Below are 15,297 nucleotides of genomic sequence, written 5' to 3' on the forward strand. Positions count from 1 at the left end.
CACAAAACACGGAATTTTTGCAACAGCTAATATTTTACGACCAGTTTTCTCTTCCCCATTTATCCCCCCTCCAAGAAACCCCAGTCCTCGCAAGCATCTGAGGCTCGTGATAAACCGGGCGGGTTCCAAGGGTAATTTCTTTGCCTTAGATTAATGCGCACCACCCCTAATAATTTTGTCTGATTAAATCACAGTGGCAACATTCCTAATGGCTCCAAATTTTGCTTGATCACGAATACTCACGCTCATTCAGCCCATCAGCAGGTGGAGATGCCGCTTGAGGTCCCGAGGTGGACGTGGTCCTTTCCCATCCCATTGCCCCCAGGGAAGCTCACGGGCACCCCGGGCACCACCTCCCCAGCAAGAATGGATTGAAATAGTCTTAAAATAACAACCGGAAAAGTCAATTTGTCCCAGCTTTTTCCTAAAACTCTATAGTGCCTTTTTTTTTTTTTTTTAACAGCTTATGCTTGAAGTATTTTATAAACTACAAATATTGGGCTTTGGGACTTTAAGGGCAGCTGACGTAGGGCTGCGTGCTTCCCCGCGGCTGTGGGGTTGGGCTGTGAGTTTAACACATCTCTAAGTCGAACACATTTTTCAATAACTTTGCCACTGCCCCAGCCCTGCTACCAACAAGCGACTCTTTATTGATAAAGGGATATTTCTACCCCAAACACCGGGTTCCCTTTGCAAGTTAGCAACGCTGAACAGCCAAAAACCTCCCTCCTTCTGCGTGTCCTTACCGTGTCCCCCCCGGTCCTCCCTCCTGGCACCGGCGTTTCGGCTTCGGAAGGATGCCCGTTACATGCCATAGCCAAAGGGGATATAATTTCCCACGTCTTTCACTGGCGATTTGAAACTTTATTAATGTCAACTTTGGATTTAAACGCTGTCACATGACGTGGATGATACCCTTCACATAAGTCTGATTTCACAGGTGGGACTTGGCTCTGTCCTTTTGACTGCCTGAACTGAAACCTCAGCTCTGCCAGAGACATCCAAAGGCAATTTCCCTCTTTATTTATTCCCTGTTTATTCCCCCTGTATTTTGTCAATGCTTCAGGTTACACATTAGCTCAGAGGAGCATTACATTAGCAGTACAAAGCTTTTTTCTCTGTCAAAATAATTTCTTTCTGCACAAACTGAAGAACGTTGCTATTTTCAAATACTTTTACAGCACAGCCCCAGTGCTTCCTGATGAAATAAACACCGTACAGAAACACCCTGCCCCGTCACAGTGGTGTGAACATCGTGTGCCCGCTACAGCACCTGGCATCGCGCTTTAAGGAGATAATTAACATTTCAATTCCTTTTAACTCAGTGTACAGAAAAAAATACAAACTGTAGTATCATGTGACCAGCGCTATAAAAACACACATGAAAAAAATTAACCCTGGCGATGACAAGAAGAATGTGCTGTTTTACTACATTAACGGTCCCCAACTCAAAATTATACAAGAAAACATACTTTTCTTTGCCTTCCTTACCAAATTTTGCCAACAGAACCACCTGCTGTTACACCAGACCTCCCTCTTCTGGGAACTGGGCTGGTGCTATGAAAATGTAAATATATTTTTTTAAGTCAAGTGTTCATTAAGACCAAGCTGAATCGGGGCTTCCAAATCCAAGCCACCCTGGCCACATGTGCACACTCAAATTGAGGTGGAAAGCGTCCCCGGCCCTGAGCGTCCCACTCACTGCAGCCGACGGCTTCAGGGAGGCAGAGGGTCCCCTGGCTCTGGCACAGGGGAAAACCACGGAATCCCAGCCTGGTTTGGGTGGGCAGGGACCTCCCAGCCCATCCAGTGCCACCCCTGCCATGGGCAGGGACACCCTCCACTAGCCCAGCTTGCCCAAAGCCCCATCCAACCTGGCCTTGAACACTGCCAGGGAGCCAGGGGCAGCCACAGCTTCTCTGGGCACCCTGTGCCAGGGCCTCAGCACTCTCACAGGGAAGGATTTCTGCCTCACATCCCATCTCCATCTCCCCTCCTGCAGCTTCAGGCCATTCCCCTTGGCCTGTCACTCCCTGCCCTTGGCACCAGCCCCTCTCCAGCTTTCCTGGAGCCCCTGCAGGGACTGGAAGGGGCTCTAAGGTCTCCCCAGAGGCCTTCTCTTCTCCAGGCTGAACCACCCCAACTCTCTCAGCCTGAGGTCTCCATAGCAGAGGTGCTCCAGCCCTCGGATCATCTCCGTGGCCTCCTCTGGCCTGGCTCCAACAGCTCCATGTCCTTCTTGTCCTGGGGACCCCAGAGCTGGACGCAGCGCTGCAGGGGTCTCAGCAGAGCGGGGCAGAGGGGCAGAATCCCCTCCCTGGACCTGCTGGTCACAAAGGTGGGTGGCCAAGGAGTGGGGGGAGCCTGGAGCGCCGGTGGAGCCCGGACCACGCTGGGCCCGGCAGCGCGTCCCTGCAGCCAACCCAGCTGGACGGGGCGCCTGGAGCGGCAGCTCTCCGGGGAAAGAAGAGATGGAGGGACGAAATACAAAGGGGCAGCCGATGATGGGCAGGCACGAAGCAGTCTAAAATTTAAGGAATGCATTTTAAAGTGATTATTAATTACAGACGCTTTAATAAAAAGCCTGGAACTGATTACTCGGATAGCCATTATCTGGGGGAGGGTCTATCGATCTCCTTCCTGACGATCAGCTCTGTTGAGGAAGAATTTGGCCACGGAGAGCGGCCAGTAAAGATGCCACGTCCCATACTGCGATTTTGTCCTTCCCCTTTTTTATTATTATTATTATTTGGACGCTTTTCCTAATACGCTGCACGATGCCGCCACAACTGCACAAAACTTCACATTTTTATATTATCCCTGATGTGTTTCTGCTTACCTTTAATTATAAAACGTCAATAAAAAGATTAAACCCAGATAAAAAAAAGATCACAGTGTGTGCCAGATGCTGAAACATCCTCGAGAGAGGGGAAGCGCAACGCCAGGTGTTGGTGTCAGACTAATGAAGCGACATTCGCTCACAGGGGACCCGGAGGTGGAGCTGCGGGGACTTACGCCTTGCTTAAAATCTGCCATTATGAGGGCAAAACCGGAAAGATTTGAAATTACAATTTTGATAAGAGGAGAAAAAAAATAAATAAAATTCACCTGTCTAGACTAAATATATTATCTATACTAAATAATTTGGAGACTTAACAGCCTGAGTTCAGGTCATTGCCGTAACAACGAACTTCAGTAAAATTTACTGAACGTAAACGATGACCTAAGGCAATAACTAATGAACTTAAGGGCATCCTAATATATTTCCATATCATTGAGTAAAGCACTTTAACTTATTACAGCTACGTGGCCTGACCTCATGCAAGCAAATCTTTTCGTAGCAGATTCAACCTGTGTTTTTAATATCAATTACATCGAGGTACAGTCTTTTAACTTTTACTGAAGGAAGCATAAGTAAAACAGCCGCTTTGTCACGGATAAACTACCGGTTAGATTCTCCATGCGAGAACTCTCGTCCAACAGGTTAAAGATGAGTATAAAAAAATAGAGCTTCTAGTTTGGGATACGTGCAGAATTTATAATTAAGGGATCTTTTAAAAATGGAGTCTTTCCTGTAGATACTAACTTTCTTTTGTGCCCCCCGCCATCTCTCAACACGCAGGCAGGCTTTACATCCTTCAAAGCAGGGCTGGAGCGGAGGCAGCGGGACGGATCCATCCCGCTCGTTCAGCCAGGCAGCGCAGGAGGCAGAGGGGAGCACTCCTTACAGCTCGGTCCTTCCGTGGAGGAGATCTGGTGGGAAATTCTGATCTCAGTTTGTTGCCACCGAGGGTTCAGTAATCCGGTACGAGCTTAAAGGAGAGCACGAATTGCATCACGCTGGTGAAATACCAGGCAGCGCACGCACGCGGAAGGCACAGTAGAAGCAAATCTTCTGATGCTTTCAATATCTAATTAAACTGTCCTACTTAGTAAAATAGCATTTTATTCACACTATTTAGTAAAAAGGGAGTTATCTGAATTCCTTCTGCTTCTGAACTTGTAGTACTACTACTGAGAGAAGCTGAACTGGTAGAACAAGAGACTTCCAAACCAAGAATGCCGCCCCGAGACTATGCAACGTACAGGGCTGCTTCGGGACGAGGAGCCAGGCTGGTGTAATGATAACGCTTCAGCCAAACCAAATCCAGACTCCGAGGCACTGAAAATCTGGATTCAAATATGGCAACTTGAGCCCATCACATTTCCATAAAACGCATTTCATACATTTTCCCATCAATTAGTTAAACCTCTACCAGCTTAATTTCTCTCCCGTTCCCTCATGGCAACCCCACAATGACGCTGCCCTCCGCAGTTCTGAGTTAAATGGCAGAAGATGTTGAGATTCTTCCCACAGTGATCAAAACGACTCCTTCGGTATGCGCAAGTTACTTTCTTTTTAAAAAAAAACCAATTTAGATTTACATATCTTTTTGATATGAAATATAAGGATAGGAGAAAAGATACTTTAAAACAACCTCCTGTGCGCACATGTATGCTAATTTAACTAAATCCATAAAATATATCAGTTTTATAGTCCGCTTAGGCTACTGCGATACATCATATCCGTTGTGCAAAGCACAATTTTCCTGCTCCAATTTAAATTTTATTAATCCACACGTTCCAAAACCTGCCCTAAAAGGTTCGGCGCATTCCCTTCCAGGACTGCTGCCAGATCGCTCCGGACACAAACCCCATCTTCTGCCGACTGGAATGGTTTAACTTCCTCGCTAAAGCCAGGCCAAACCTGCAGGAGAGGTGCCACTAACGCAGCACGCACGTCTCGGCAAAATCCGTGAATAACACATCAAGGATTTGGTTTATTTATTTTATTTTACAAGACAATTCTGTCCCAGCACTAAACGCCTTACTGCCTCCCTTGTTTGCATTCCCGGGTTCCCCCTGCCCACGTGGGCTTCATTTCCAAGCCTATTCAAAATGATGTTTTCTAAGCATGTGCCACATGACTTGTTCATATAAATGGAGCAAATTAAACTGTCTCCACATATATCCTATCACATTTGTAGCCCTGATTTCTCTCCTTAACACGTGGCCAAGACACCGTATTATCTGCCTGCAGAGGTTGACCTCAGGATATTAGATTCTGCCACACAGCTCTCTCGTACTAAACCGAGGGGAAACACTTAATCACCCCTGCCTTTTCAGGAAAAAATCAACTTTAAATTTGCCATGATGAAAAATCAATAAACCAGTAATTGCTTGGCTTATCATTGCGTGGAGGAACAAACTGGGAAGCGAAGCTTAGCGTCCACACAGATTTCAGTGAAACACGCAGAGTTTCAGGATCACTAAGCCAGAAAAGGGAAAGGTCTCAGAGTGATAATTAAATCTACTCATGCTGATTTTCTGCCAAATTTATTTCCCCAGAGTATATAAAAATGTTTCACTGCTTACTGGGTAGGCATAACTAATCAATTCAACACTGGGCCAACACACACGAGAAACAGAAAATGCAAATTCCAGGATAAAGGCATCAGGACAATACCCGTCCTAGCGCCAGCACCACCCTCGCATCGATTTACCTATTGATTGATTTCAAAAGAACAAACTGCATTTAGTTGCATTCTGAAAAACTTCTTTTCCTTGTTATCCGATCTGAACCTTTCTGGCCGTATATCTCCGTCACGGACAGCTCGGTGCTGGGAGCGCTGGCCGTGCTGCAGCATCCCCACACAACCGCACAACAGGCTGTGTTGTAAATCGAAAATTTAAAAATTTTATTATGCATGGTATACGAAGAGAAGCGATCCAAAAATTCTCAGAGTAATGCAATCCGACGCATTTGAATTTTCCTCTCGCAGCACATCACGTGCTTTATTCCAACTATTGCTGTTACCCGTTTCAGCTCCTTTGAATTTGGCTTGCCAGGCCTGGAGTGAAAATCAAGTTTGACAGTAAAATCCCCTCCAGACTTTGATGTCATTTTTCAGGCGGTCCCGAATGGAAACAAGTAAACAAAAACAAAGTAGAAAAAGCCCTCCATTCAAAATACTCTTGTAAAAGTAGGGAATTTTTTTTATTAATAGACCTAATTTCATGCAGCAAATTAGCATAGCTCCAATGGAAGTGCAAATGTAATCAAACTGAAAAATTCAAATGAGATGGAGGGAGCCTTTTTCTTTCTTGCTTTGCTTTTTTGTCACCAAAAAAAAAAAAAAAAATCATTTTGCTGTGTGTCCTTCAACTGGCTATAGGGACTATGGTAATTAAAACATTTAAAACCGCACAAGCCCCCAGTCTCTAATCTGGAGCTCAGGTCAGCTGTCTGTAGATTCTAATTTGTCCTCGATTTGTATTCATGACAGGAAAACGCTGCATATTTAACAGCAAACCAGCAGGAGGGGGCATCGGTGGGCTTGGAGGTCAAATAATTTGATTTCCGAGCAGATTACATGTAACATCCAACATCAAATCTCACACCTGATTTGGCAATAAAATTACAATAAAAGTAACGTTAAGACACCCTCGCTGTAGGGCGGGGGGCGAATAACCAGTTTTCACGGGCTGAGGAACGACTGCTGTCTTTGCACGGTGGGGTTTGCTTCCTGCAGCAAGGAAGCTCAACTTCTTCTCGGTGAAGGTTACAACGGGCTGGCAGCTCAGAAATTGCCATTTGGAGAGTTAGATCTAAAACCGTAAAATGGTGAATACTGGAGAATTTGAAATTTTTCAAAAATTCAAAATTTAGAATTTTGGAGGGAAAAAAGATTTTTTTTTTTTTTAAAGACCTTTGAGAACAGTTTAGGACAATTTATTGATGAATCTATGGATATTTTAGGCAAACGCTCGTGTTTGACGGTGAACAGACAGAATAAGGTGCATCAGGCAACACCTGCCAAAACACAGGGCAACTTTTCTAACTGGACAGTCCGTACAGGAGTTATACAATTTCATTATTGACATTTCAACCAGAAGGGCTTGGGGGACCAGGCAGGGACTCACTATGAACAGTTACGCACATAAGAGAATAGTTGTGTGAATTAAAAAAAAAAAAAAAAAACCAAACAGAATTGATTTTTCACTTCCCCCCCCCCGCCCTTATGCAATAGAAGCTAATCTAGTGAGAATCTGATGATCAAAACTATAACAAAATTGTTCTTTAAACAACCAAAAAGACAGAAACCAAAAGCTAATTCGGACTGAAGCGTGTGAAATAATGGCAACCCTTTTTGTACAAAGCATGGGAAAGCTGGGAATAGGAGAAAATAGAAGCGCGTCTCCGTCCACCTGCGTCACACCTCCACGCAGCCATAGGTAAGCTGCGAATTACAAAAGAGCAAATCAAAGAGGGTTGAAAATTGGCTCCAGCAGCCGTACGAGGAAGCGAGAACGAAGACAAATTGCAAAAAGCTCTTTCTGCAGGCAAAAGATGTCAACGGTGCCCGGCAGATGGGAGCTGCGCGGCTGAGAGGGGAAAGGGAAGACGTTCTCGCACATGCACCACAATGAACGCAAGAGGGATAAAAGTCTTGTTTGTAAAGACATATCAGAAATAAAACTACATAAAACTGGTGTTTTCCCATTGTGCAATTTCTCTGGATATCTTGTATGGACTTGGTATGCTTAGACGCTTGATACACGATTTAATAAGATCATTTATTTTCCAATATTTTATTCTCAATTGGTAGCTAACTCCTCAAACAAATTGATGAATTTTATTTAACAAGCTTCTCTTCAGGAAACATTTTCCATTCATTTTAGAACAGTGTAACATCCTTACAACTTTTTCAAAGACACCACAGGACAGTTTTTATGGTGCTTATTAATAAATTGAAAAGATGTTTTCCTCCTGCTTTCGCTGTAAATTACCATTGTCTCCAATTCACTAACCAACCCTTTCCCCCCCTCCCCGCCTTTCCACAGTCGCCCTTTATAATCACGGCAGCGAAGCAATTGCTAGCACATGAGCCTCTCACAATGGGACGTAATGAAAAAAACACACACGTATTTTTCAAAACATACGCTACGGATTTGCACGAGTGGGGACCCGACCACCTCACCCCGAGGAGCCCCCAGGGCCCCGCAGCCTCCGGCCGTCAGCCTGGGTCTCTGATTTCTGCGCCGTGCACCCAGCACAGCTGGCTGGCTCCGAAACCCGGGTGCCGTGTCGTAGAGGGGGCACATCTGGCCGGTTTGGTCCTTTTTTCACCCCGAGCCCTCCCCTCTCAGACAGCGCACGGCCGGGCTGTCCCGCTGTCCACCCGCCTCTTCAATACCACACACACCTTCTCCAGGCAGGATTAACTTCGAACATGGATTAGTTCCTCTTAGCATCCCACAGTCCCAGTGTAAAACACATCAAGTAATCAGAATATTTTGATTTTGAATGAAATTCGTGACATGGATTCAAAGCAGGGTAATTTTCCTGAGTTACCTTTTGTAGGTAAGTCCTAAGGTATCGTTGCATAGCCATGAATGAAATACTTCCTGCCACTTGGAAAAACGTTTTCATTTTTCCTTGCTGATAGATATCATTCCACTAACTTGAAATTTTCAAAATTGCCTTTGAAGCGGTGAGAGCTGAGGGCTTTCGAAGTGTTTCTTCTCAAAGACGTAAAAGCCAACTTGAGGTATTTTAAGGTAAACTTGCGATATTTTACCGAGCAGTTTGTTTTTCCAGTTCCAAAGAGACTTCACCGCACAGCCTCAAAGCTGAATCGGGATGTCTGGAACCTGGGAAGGATTCTTTAGTTTTTGGTTGTCTCTCTCTAGGTGACTCACATCAACTCAGTCGTGATGCCGACCGCCCTGGGGCAGCGGGTATAACGCAGTTCTGCTGAGGAAATCAGTCCTGCACGAAGTCGGGAGGGATACACCAAGCTTTAACCCCGCAGAACTCGTAACTTAATTTTGAGAGGCTCAGTGGAGATCCCCAGAGCAGAAACACTAGACATCTACCAGAACACCAGCCTTAGCACCAGGACGTAGAACAGATTTCTACACGCAGCCCTGAAGCATCACAGTGGAATACAGCGCGAATTTACACACCGAAGAGAAACACAGTTTAGCATGGGGGTCATCTAACGCAACAGGCTTAGGTGACCGTCTCCTCCTAGTTACGTACTCTCATAATCAACCCCAGAGCAGCCCCCGATGGACGCTTACACGATCGTCTGTCCTGTCTCATACAATCATGGAATCGTTTTGGTTGGAAAAGACCTTTAAGATCACTGAGTCCATCTCACTGGCCTTCTGAACGCAAACTCTGTGCAGGGACCAAACCACACAGCACAGCCGCAAGGCCAGATGACGGAGAGGGACAGATTTGCTGACCCTGGCCAGCAGAGAAGCACCCACGCAGCTCTCGATCGCTGTCCTCATGCAGAGAAAATGAAAAAAAACCAACCAACCAAAAAAAACCCCAAAAAAACCCAAAAAAACCGTGGCTTAAGATAAACACAGTTTAATAAGTGAAGGAAAGAGGAAATTAAAAAAAAAAACAAAAACCCAAGTGATGCTCACCACCTCCCACCAGCAGCCTGACGCCCGGCCAGTCTCCGAGCAATGGCCACCTTGGAGGACAAGTAGAACAATTCCTTAGAAAGAAGTTAGGAGGAGCAAAAAAATCCCAGGAACTTCTACCTCAGTCCTTTCCAAGCACTATGGCAGAAAAGAGGAGCTCTTCCCATTCGCAGTTCATTTAAATGATCAGAAGGGGAATTGAAAAGATTTCGAGTACCATCTTGCAGACAAGTCAGAAAAGAGATCACATGAACTTTGAGCCATCTGGAGCCACCACAAGACAGACACGACTTCTCCCGCAAGAACACAACCGCACGGGAACAGAAAAACAGTTTATTCATCTGAGTTCCTAGAGTTCCAACTCATTTACTAAGATGATATTCATATAATCTTGCTCCACCTAATCCTCCTGAAGGCTATCGAAAGGCTCTGCCCAGCAGATGGAAGCTGTGCTGCAGAAACAACCGTTTTCAGAGCCCTGATCTTACGAGCGGCCCGTCGCTATTGAGAAAAGACGGGATGAACATCAGTGAGCTGCTAGATGCTGGGCCAGCACAGGGGTGGGAACACACGGGCGTTGTTTTTTCATTTTGCTAGGCTAGATAATTCATGAAGTTATAGATTTTTACAGGCTTCTGTTTTATATACAGAGAGTGTATGTTGTGACACCTTTTTAGTGCAAGGGAACCTTTTTAAAGGCGCAGACGGCACTTGGGTGTCTACTCCCTACGGAAAGTCACCATAGATAGATTTCTAAATCACGTCCCAATCTTATTATATTTACATAAACTCGCTCTGCTCACCACATCCACAAGACAAATTAGAGGAAGTGTATTTTACTTTGCAAGCGCTCTGGACTCTACACTAGATACGTTGCAAAGTATTCGAGGAGTCGTCACGCTCAGCTGCACCAGGGCATCACAGCTCGGACGCACTGTCGTCCCAGACTTGGGACTTTTGCTTTTTAAAGCCTCCTGGATTCCTGTCCTACAGACAAAAAGACCTCTTTCAACCCCAAAGGTCTATTTGAAGAGCTACGCCGAGAGCTTGCTACACTCCCGATGCACCTGAAGTAAACCCCACAGACTTCAAAGCTCAGCTTGCGGGACGAGCAGCAGGAATAAACGCTCTGCTTTGAAGTTGCGGTTGTCCGTGGAACCTGCGTTATCGACTCTTACCTGAGACGCTTCTGCATCGCTCCCAACCGAGCTTTAGTCCTCACCCTCCCCGAGGCGTGCGCCCCAGGGGCAGCAGGACCCAGGCGGGTGCAGCGGTGGCAATACTCATTTTGGGGATACTCCTGGCTCCATCCCGGTTCGGTGGGATGCAGGAGCATCACTGTGTCTATCATAACAAGTTCTCGCAGCGTACCCCAGATAATATAATTAGAAAATTAACATAAAAGAAAGTGTTTCCTTCAGATGTAACGATTGCCCAATACTCTTTGAAGTGACAAAAAAAGCTTAGCATCCATTTCACCGGCTTTTTTAAACATCATTAAACTAAAAGTTTATTAAATGTGAACACCTCCAACCTCTTTCAAACAGAGGAAGAAATGCAATTGATTAGTTCAAATTTTTCAAGGATAATTACATGGTATTTTTCATTTTTGTCAAGCACAGCAGGGGCTTTGGGCACAAGATACTCAGTAAGACTGGAACGTTAGACCTAAAACTGTGCAGGGCCAGCAGTGACAACTTTGTCAGGAACAAAATAAGCCTGTAATTACCAGGAACTTGGTACGAGTGAAAGTTGACTGCCAAATTAAGCCGTCCTCTGAAGCTGAGCCTAATGGGTGGACAGTGGTTAGCAGCGAATAAAGCATTATCTCATAAAGCTGGTAAAAGTGTGCTGGGACAGGACTAAACCGAAGAACCAGAGGAGGGAATTTCGTCCACTGTCAGACATGCCAATTTGGGGATTTCTGCATTGGTTTTTTTAAGTAGTCAGTACGTGCTAGTTGCTTTGAATGTACTTGATAACGCAAATCAATTTTTTCCCCAACAATTTTCTGGAAAAATAAACAAATCAACCCAACCAACCAAACCCAAAAACAGATGAAAGGAATCAATTGCATAGATTTTTAATGAAGATTACATTAAATTATTGCAATACATACTTAGCATACTTCACTAAGTCCCACAATTTCAAGCTTATTAGACATCTAAATCTAGAAACAAGCAGGGGGTGGGAAATCATGTAAAGATGTGTAAGTCCCGTAGGAGAGCAACCACCTGAATCAGACCTGCAAGACTGCAAAGTACAGTTACTCTTCTCCTTCACACACAAGGACGTAAAGAAGCTTGTTTGTATCTGAAGTGCAAATAAACTTTAAATTGCCTTCAGAAATTGTTGAGGCTGGAGTTCCAGCCAAAGAAAAATTGGGTAAGGAAGAAAATTGGAGAAATTTGACTGCCACCAAAGAAACAGCACCCGAAGTCAGTACCTAAGAAGAGATGGCAACACGGAAACTGTATTTTCCTAATCCAAAAAGCTTGCTAATGATCTGTTCCAAAAATCAAATAAATACGTAAAAGATTTCCATAAACTTCAGAGCCTTTGGAGCCCTACAAGACTGCAGCAGCTCAGACCAAGGTATGGCGTGGCAATTCAGGGGAAGAAATGCAAGGAGAGACTAGCTGTTTGAGACCGCTAGGAAGGATTCCTGGAAAATAAAGGTGTCAAAGCAGGATAAGGAGGAACCTTGTCGTCAGGAAACTGGTGGGATTGTAACGAGAAGGCAGCGTAGTGGGGGTTAAACACAGCACGTGCGGAAGGAGAATCAGGCTCTGGAACCTGGAAGGTACAGGAGAGATGACAAGAGACGAAGGCACGGCAGGCGCAAAATCAGTTTCTATCTTCTCCGTGAGGTTCAAGTTGGTGTGCTCAGAGGCAGGAAAAGAGAGGGCAGACACAAGGAGACTTTCCAATACGATTAGAGAGATTGGAAAGAAAGGTGATGTTTTGGAAAGACCGGAGGAGATAGCATAGTAAAATTGTAAACATCGCCACCGTCCCCTTAGGTGTTTTCAACCGACTACCTCTTCCCTTTCGCATGACTTCTCCTGTTTTGGCTTAGCCTAATGATTTTGATATCACACTGCGAATCAAAAATACCTCAATCTCTTCACTGCTCCTTAAATTTCAACTGTCCTAAACAGCTTTACTTCATATCGCTCTCCTCCACATACAACATCCTGGCCCCGACCAAAACATGATTGATATTTGGGCACAACGCTGATTTTCATAGTAAATGAATCCATCAAAAGGCCAGCTCTGAAAAACACATGATCTCCTTAAACATTACATCATCTTCATACCTAGGTCCTGTTCATTGGGTGGTTGAAGTATTGAGTGAACATCCCTGCAATCCCAGGTGGGTAGATAAGGGGCATGGGGCAGGGAGAATCAGGAACACAGTTACGCAGAGATTGTTCGGTGTATTAAATAGCAGTTACAACCTGAAAGCTATCACCATTTAAATCAAACATGCTGAAGAGAAAGTTCACTGCAGTGACCAGTGTGTGACAGCATGTATTTCTAGAGTAAAACCACTGCAAGGAAGACCTTCACTGTATTTTTTTTTTACATTTAAGTCAATGAAAAAAAAAAATAGATGTCACAGACAGTTAAATGATTCATTTTCATTTAAACAACTGAGATATTTTTGCTGGGACAGGGATGTCTATCACGGCTGAAGCGAGAAACCTTGAGGCTCCTTAGATTGTTTGCATTGGCTCTGTCACGCTGTTGAAAACGTCTCTTCCCATTACTCACCGACATACGAGCAAAATACATTTGTTTAATTATCCAGGCGTTATACAGTAACTTTCCACCTCCAGTATCGCAAAGGAAAACTGCTTGGCTCCTGCCAGCTTTCTGTGCACCGAATTTCACTGAGAACCAGCTTAGCTCACTGTGTGACATCATACAGACTAAATACACAGGCAAAATTAACTGCTGCACTTAGCGTTTTGATCAAGCAACATACCCAGCACACGAACCAGTGGTATTGGCTGGTCATGAGGTCTTGACATATAACTTTGCTCAAATTATTAGGTTGCTTTAATGGCAGCTAAAATATTTTTTTATTTTTTTTTTTTTTAAATCTGGTTGAAATTTCTGGTGCATTTTGCAGTTCTGGTTAATCTCTCGGGTCACGAGCAGAAAGCTGCGGTGAACCAAAGGAGTGGCAGCCTGGCCATCTCCGTTCCAGGTACCCCGGTAAGAAAATCACACAGCCCCACTGGAACTTGGTCCCTTTAAAAATAATAGTTTGTGACTTAGTGGATTTTAGTTTGTTACTGAATTAAAAAATGCATTACCTTCCTCCTTTCTTTTCTTTGCTTCTTCTTCACTTCTCTCTTTAGCCTTCAGTGCTTCGTCTGCTTTAGCTAAAAAGGAAAGAAATACAACAACAAATGCTATAATTAGTGAATTTATCTTGCCAAACAACATTTCCTGGGGTTTAAACCCCATTTCAGATTCCTTTTTGTAGGTCCCACAATGAAGTCAATGTGCCTGAAAGAACAGAATTTGGTTCTTAAGGTATTGTCTTTAAAGATAGGACTACAGTTAAGACAACAGCATAAATGGTTTTACGGAGGGTAATTTTTGCATGCAATATTAGTTCAATACAAATCTCTGTGTTCATTTTTTGTTAAGTAAAACTTTTAAAAAGGTTTTGGTTTTTTTTTCCCGTAAACACAAATCTCCCCACCCTGCTTGCCCCCAATCTATAAAGAAACAAACGCTGTGCATTTAAAAAAAGATTTGCTACCATAGTGAGTAATCCATAAGACCTCTTTTGAGGATAAACCAGAAACAAAACAATATTTTCAGGGATGCAGAGTTGCAGATAGCATTTAAAATAGGAGGCAAATACCTATTACTTAGTATTAAATTAGGTAGTAGACAATTTTCTCTTCACTGCAAACCATAGCAGCAGTACTTTATTCATGTTATGACAGTATTCTTTTTTTAAAGAATCTTTTCCCTCTAGAAACCTCTTCCCTTATTACTTAATTATCTACTAGTTGCTCAACTGCAGGGGTTTTCAAACACTTTACTACAGATGTTAAAGAAGATTAAAAATATACAGCACAGTAACAAGGGACTATCAATATACTCTGTAAATTAATTAAATTTCTGTTCTAGCACATCATTTATTCCAAAGCATTAATGTCTCAAAGGAGCCATTCTCTTTTATTGCCATCTCACTGCCTGATGAGTGAACTAAGTGAGAATAAGTCTCTAATAGCATTATACTTGATGAAATATTAAGTTTTAAAAAGTATCGCCACGTCAAAAGGAAAAGAACCAAAAAGAAACAGAACCTAGAATGTAAACCAGGCTTCCTCATGCAATAAAACCACTGTAAACTGCGGCACAAACAGCAGACGCTCCCTCAGTTTTGCAAATGCCGAGTCCTACCGCCTACGGGATCAACCCATGAACACAAGACTGAGCTCAGGAGTGAAGGGATCTTTCCCACCCTGGTGCCTTTCTGCGGCCAGTAGCTACACCTCCTTAAAATATACAACTTAAATAGCGGTGTTACACAATGACAGAAGTAATTACATAGACATCTGTTTCCATTTACGTGCTTTTATACATATTTACACCACATTTAAAGTCATGAAATATTAAAACTTTTCTGCCGGTGAAGATCATTACAAGAATCTATTAAATGAGATAATAAAAACAAACTGCTAGTAACTCTAAAGCCTTTTACTTCATTTACACTTTATTCTCCCTGGTAAAAGGACGAGGATAATAGAAATTCCATTTAAATTCAATTTCGGTTATATGTGT

General features: G+C 43.7%; 1 protein-coding gene across 2 annotated transcripts in view; it reads right to left on the reverse strand.

Annotated features, from left to right (window-relative positions):
• RSRC1 (arginine and serine rich coiled-coil 1) overlaps positions 1 to 15,297 on the reverse strand; it is a 165,473-nt gene that overhangs the window by 18,478 nt on the left and 131,698 nt on the right. For both annotated transcript variants that reach the window (XM_054835884.1, XM_054835883.1), the window contains one exon: positions 13,809 to 13,877. In XM_054835884.1, coding sequence (XP_054691859.1) covers positions 13,809 to 13,877 — 69 coding nt within the window. The remainder of the gene's footprint in view (positions 1 to 13,808; positions 13,878 to 15,297) is intronic.

The sequence above is a fragment of the Grus americana genome, chromosome 9, assembly GCF_028858705.1.
Source record: "Grus americana isolate bGruAme1 chromosome 9, bGruAme1.mat, whole genome shotgun sequence".
NCBI classification, from domain to species: domain Eukaryota; kingdom Metazoa; phylum Chordata; class Aves; order Gruiformes; family Gruidae; genus Grus; species Grus americana.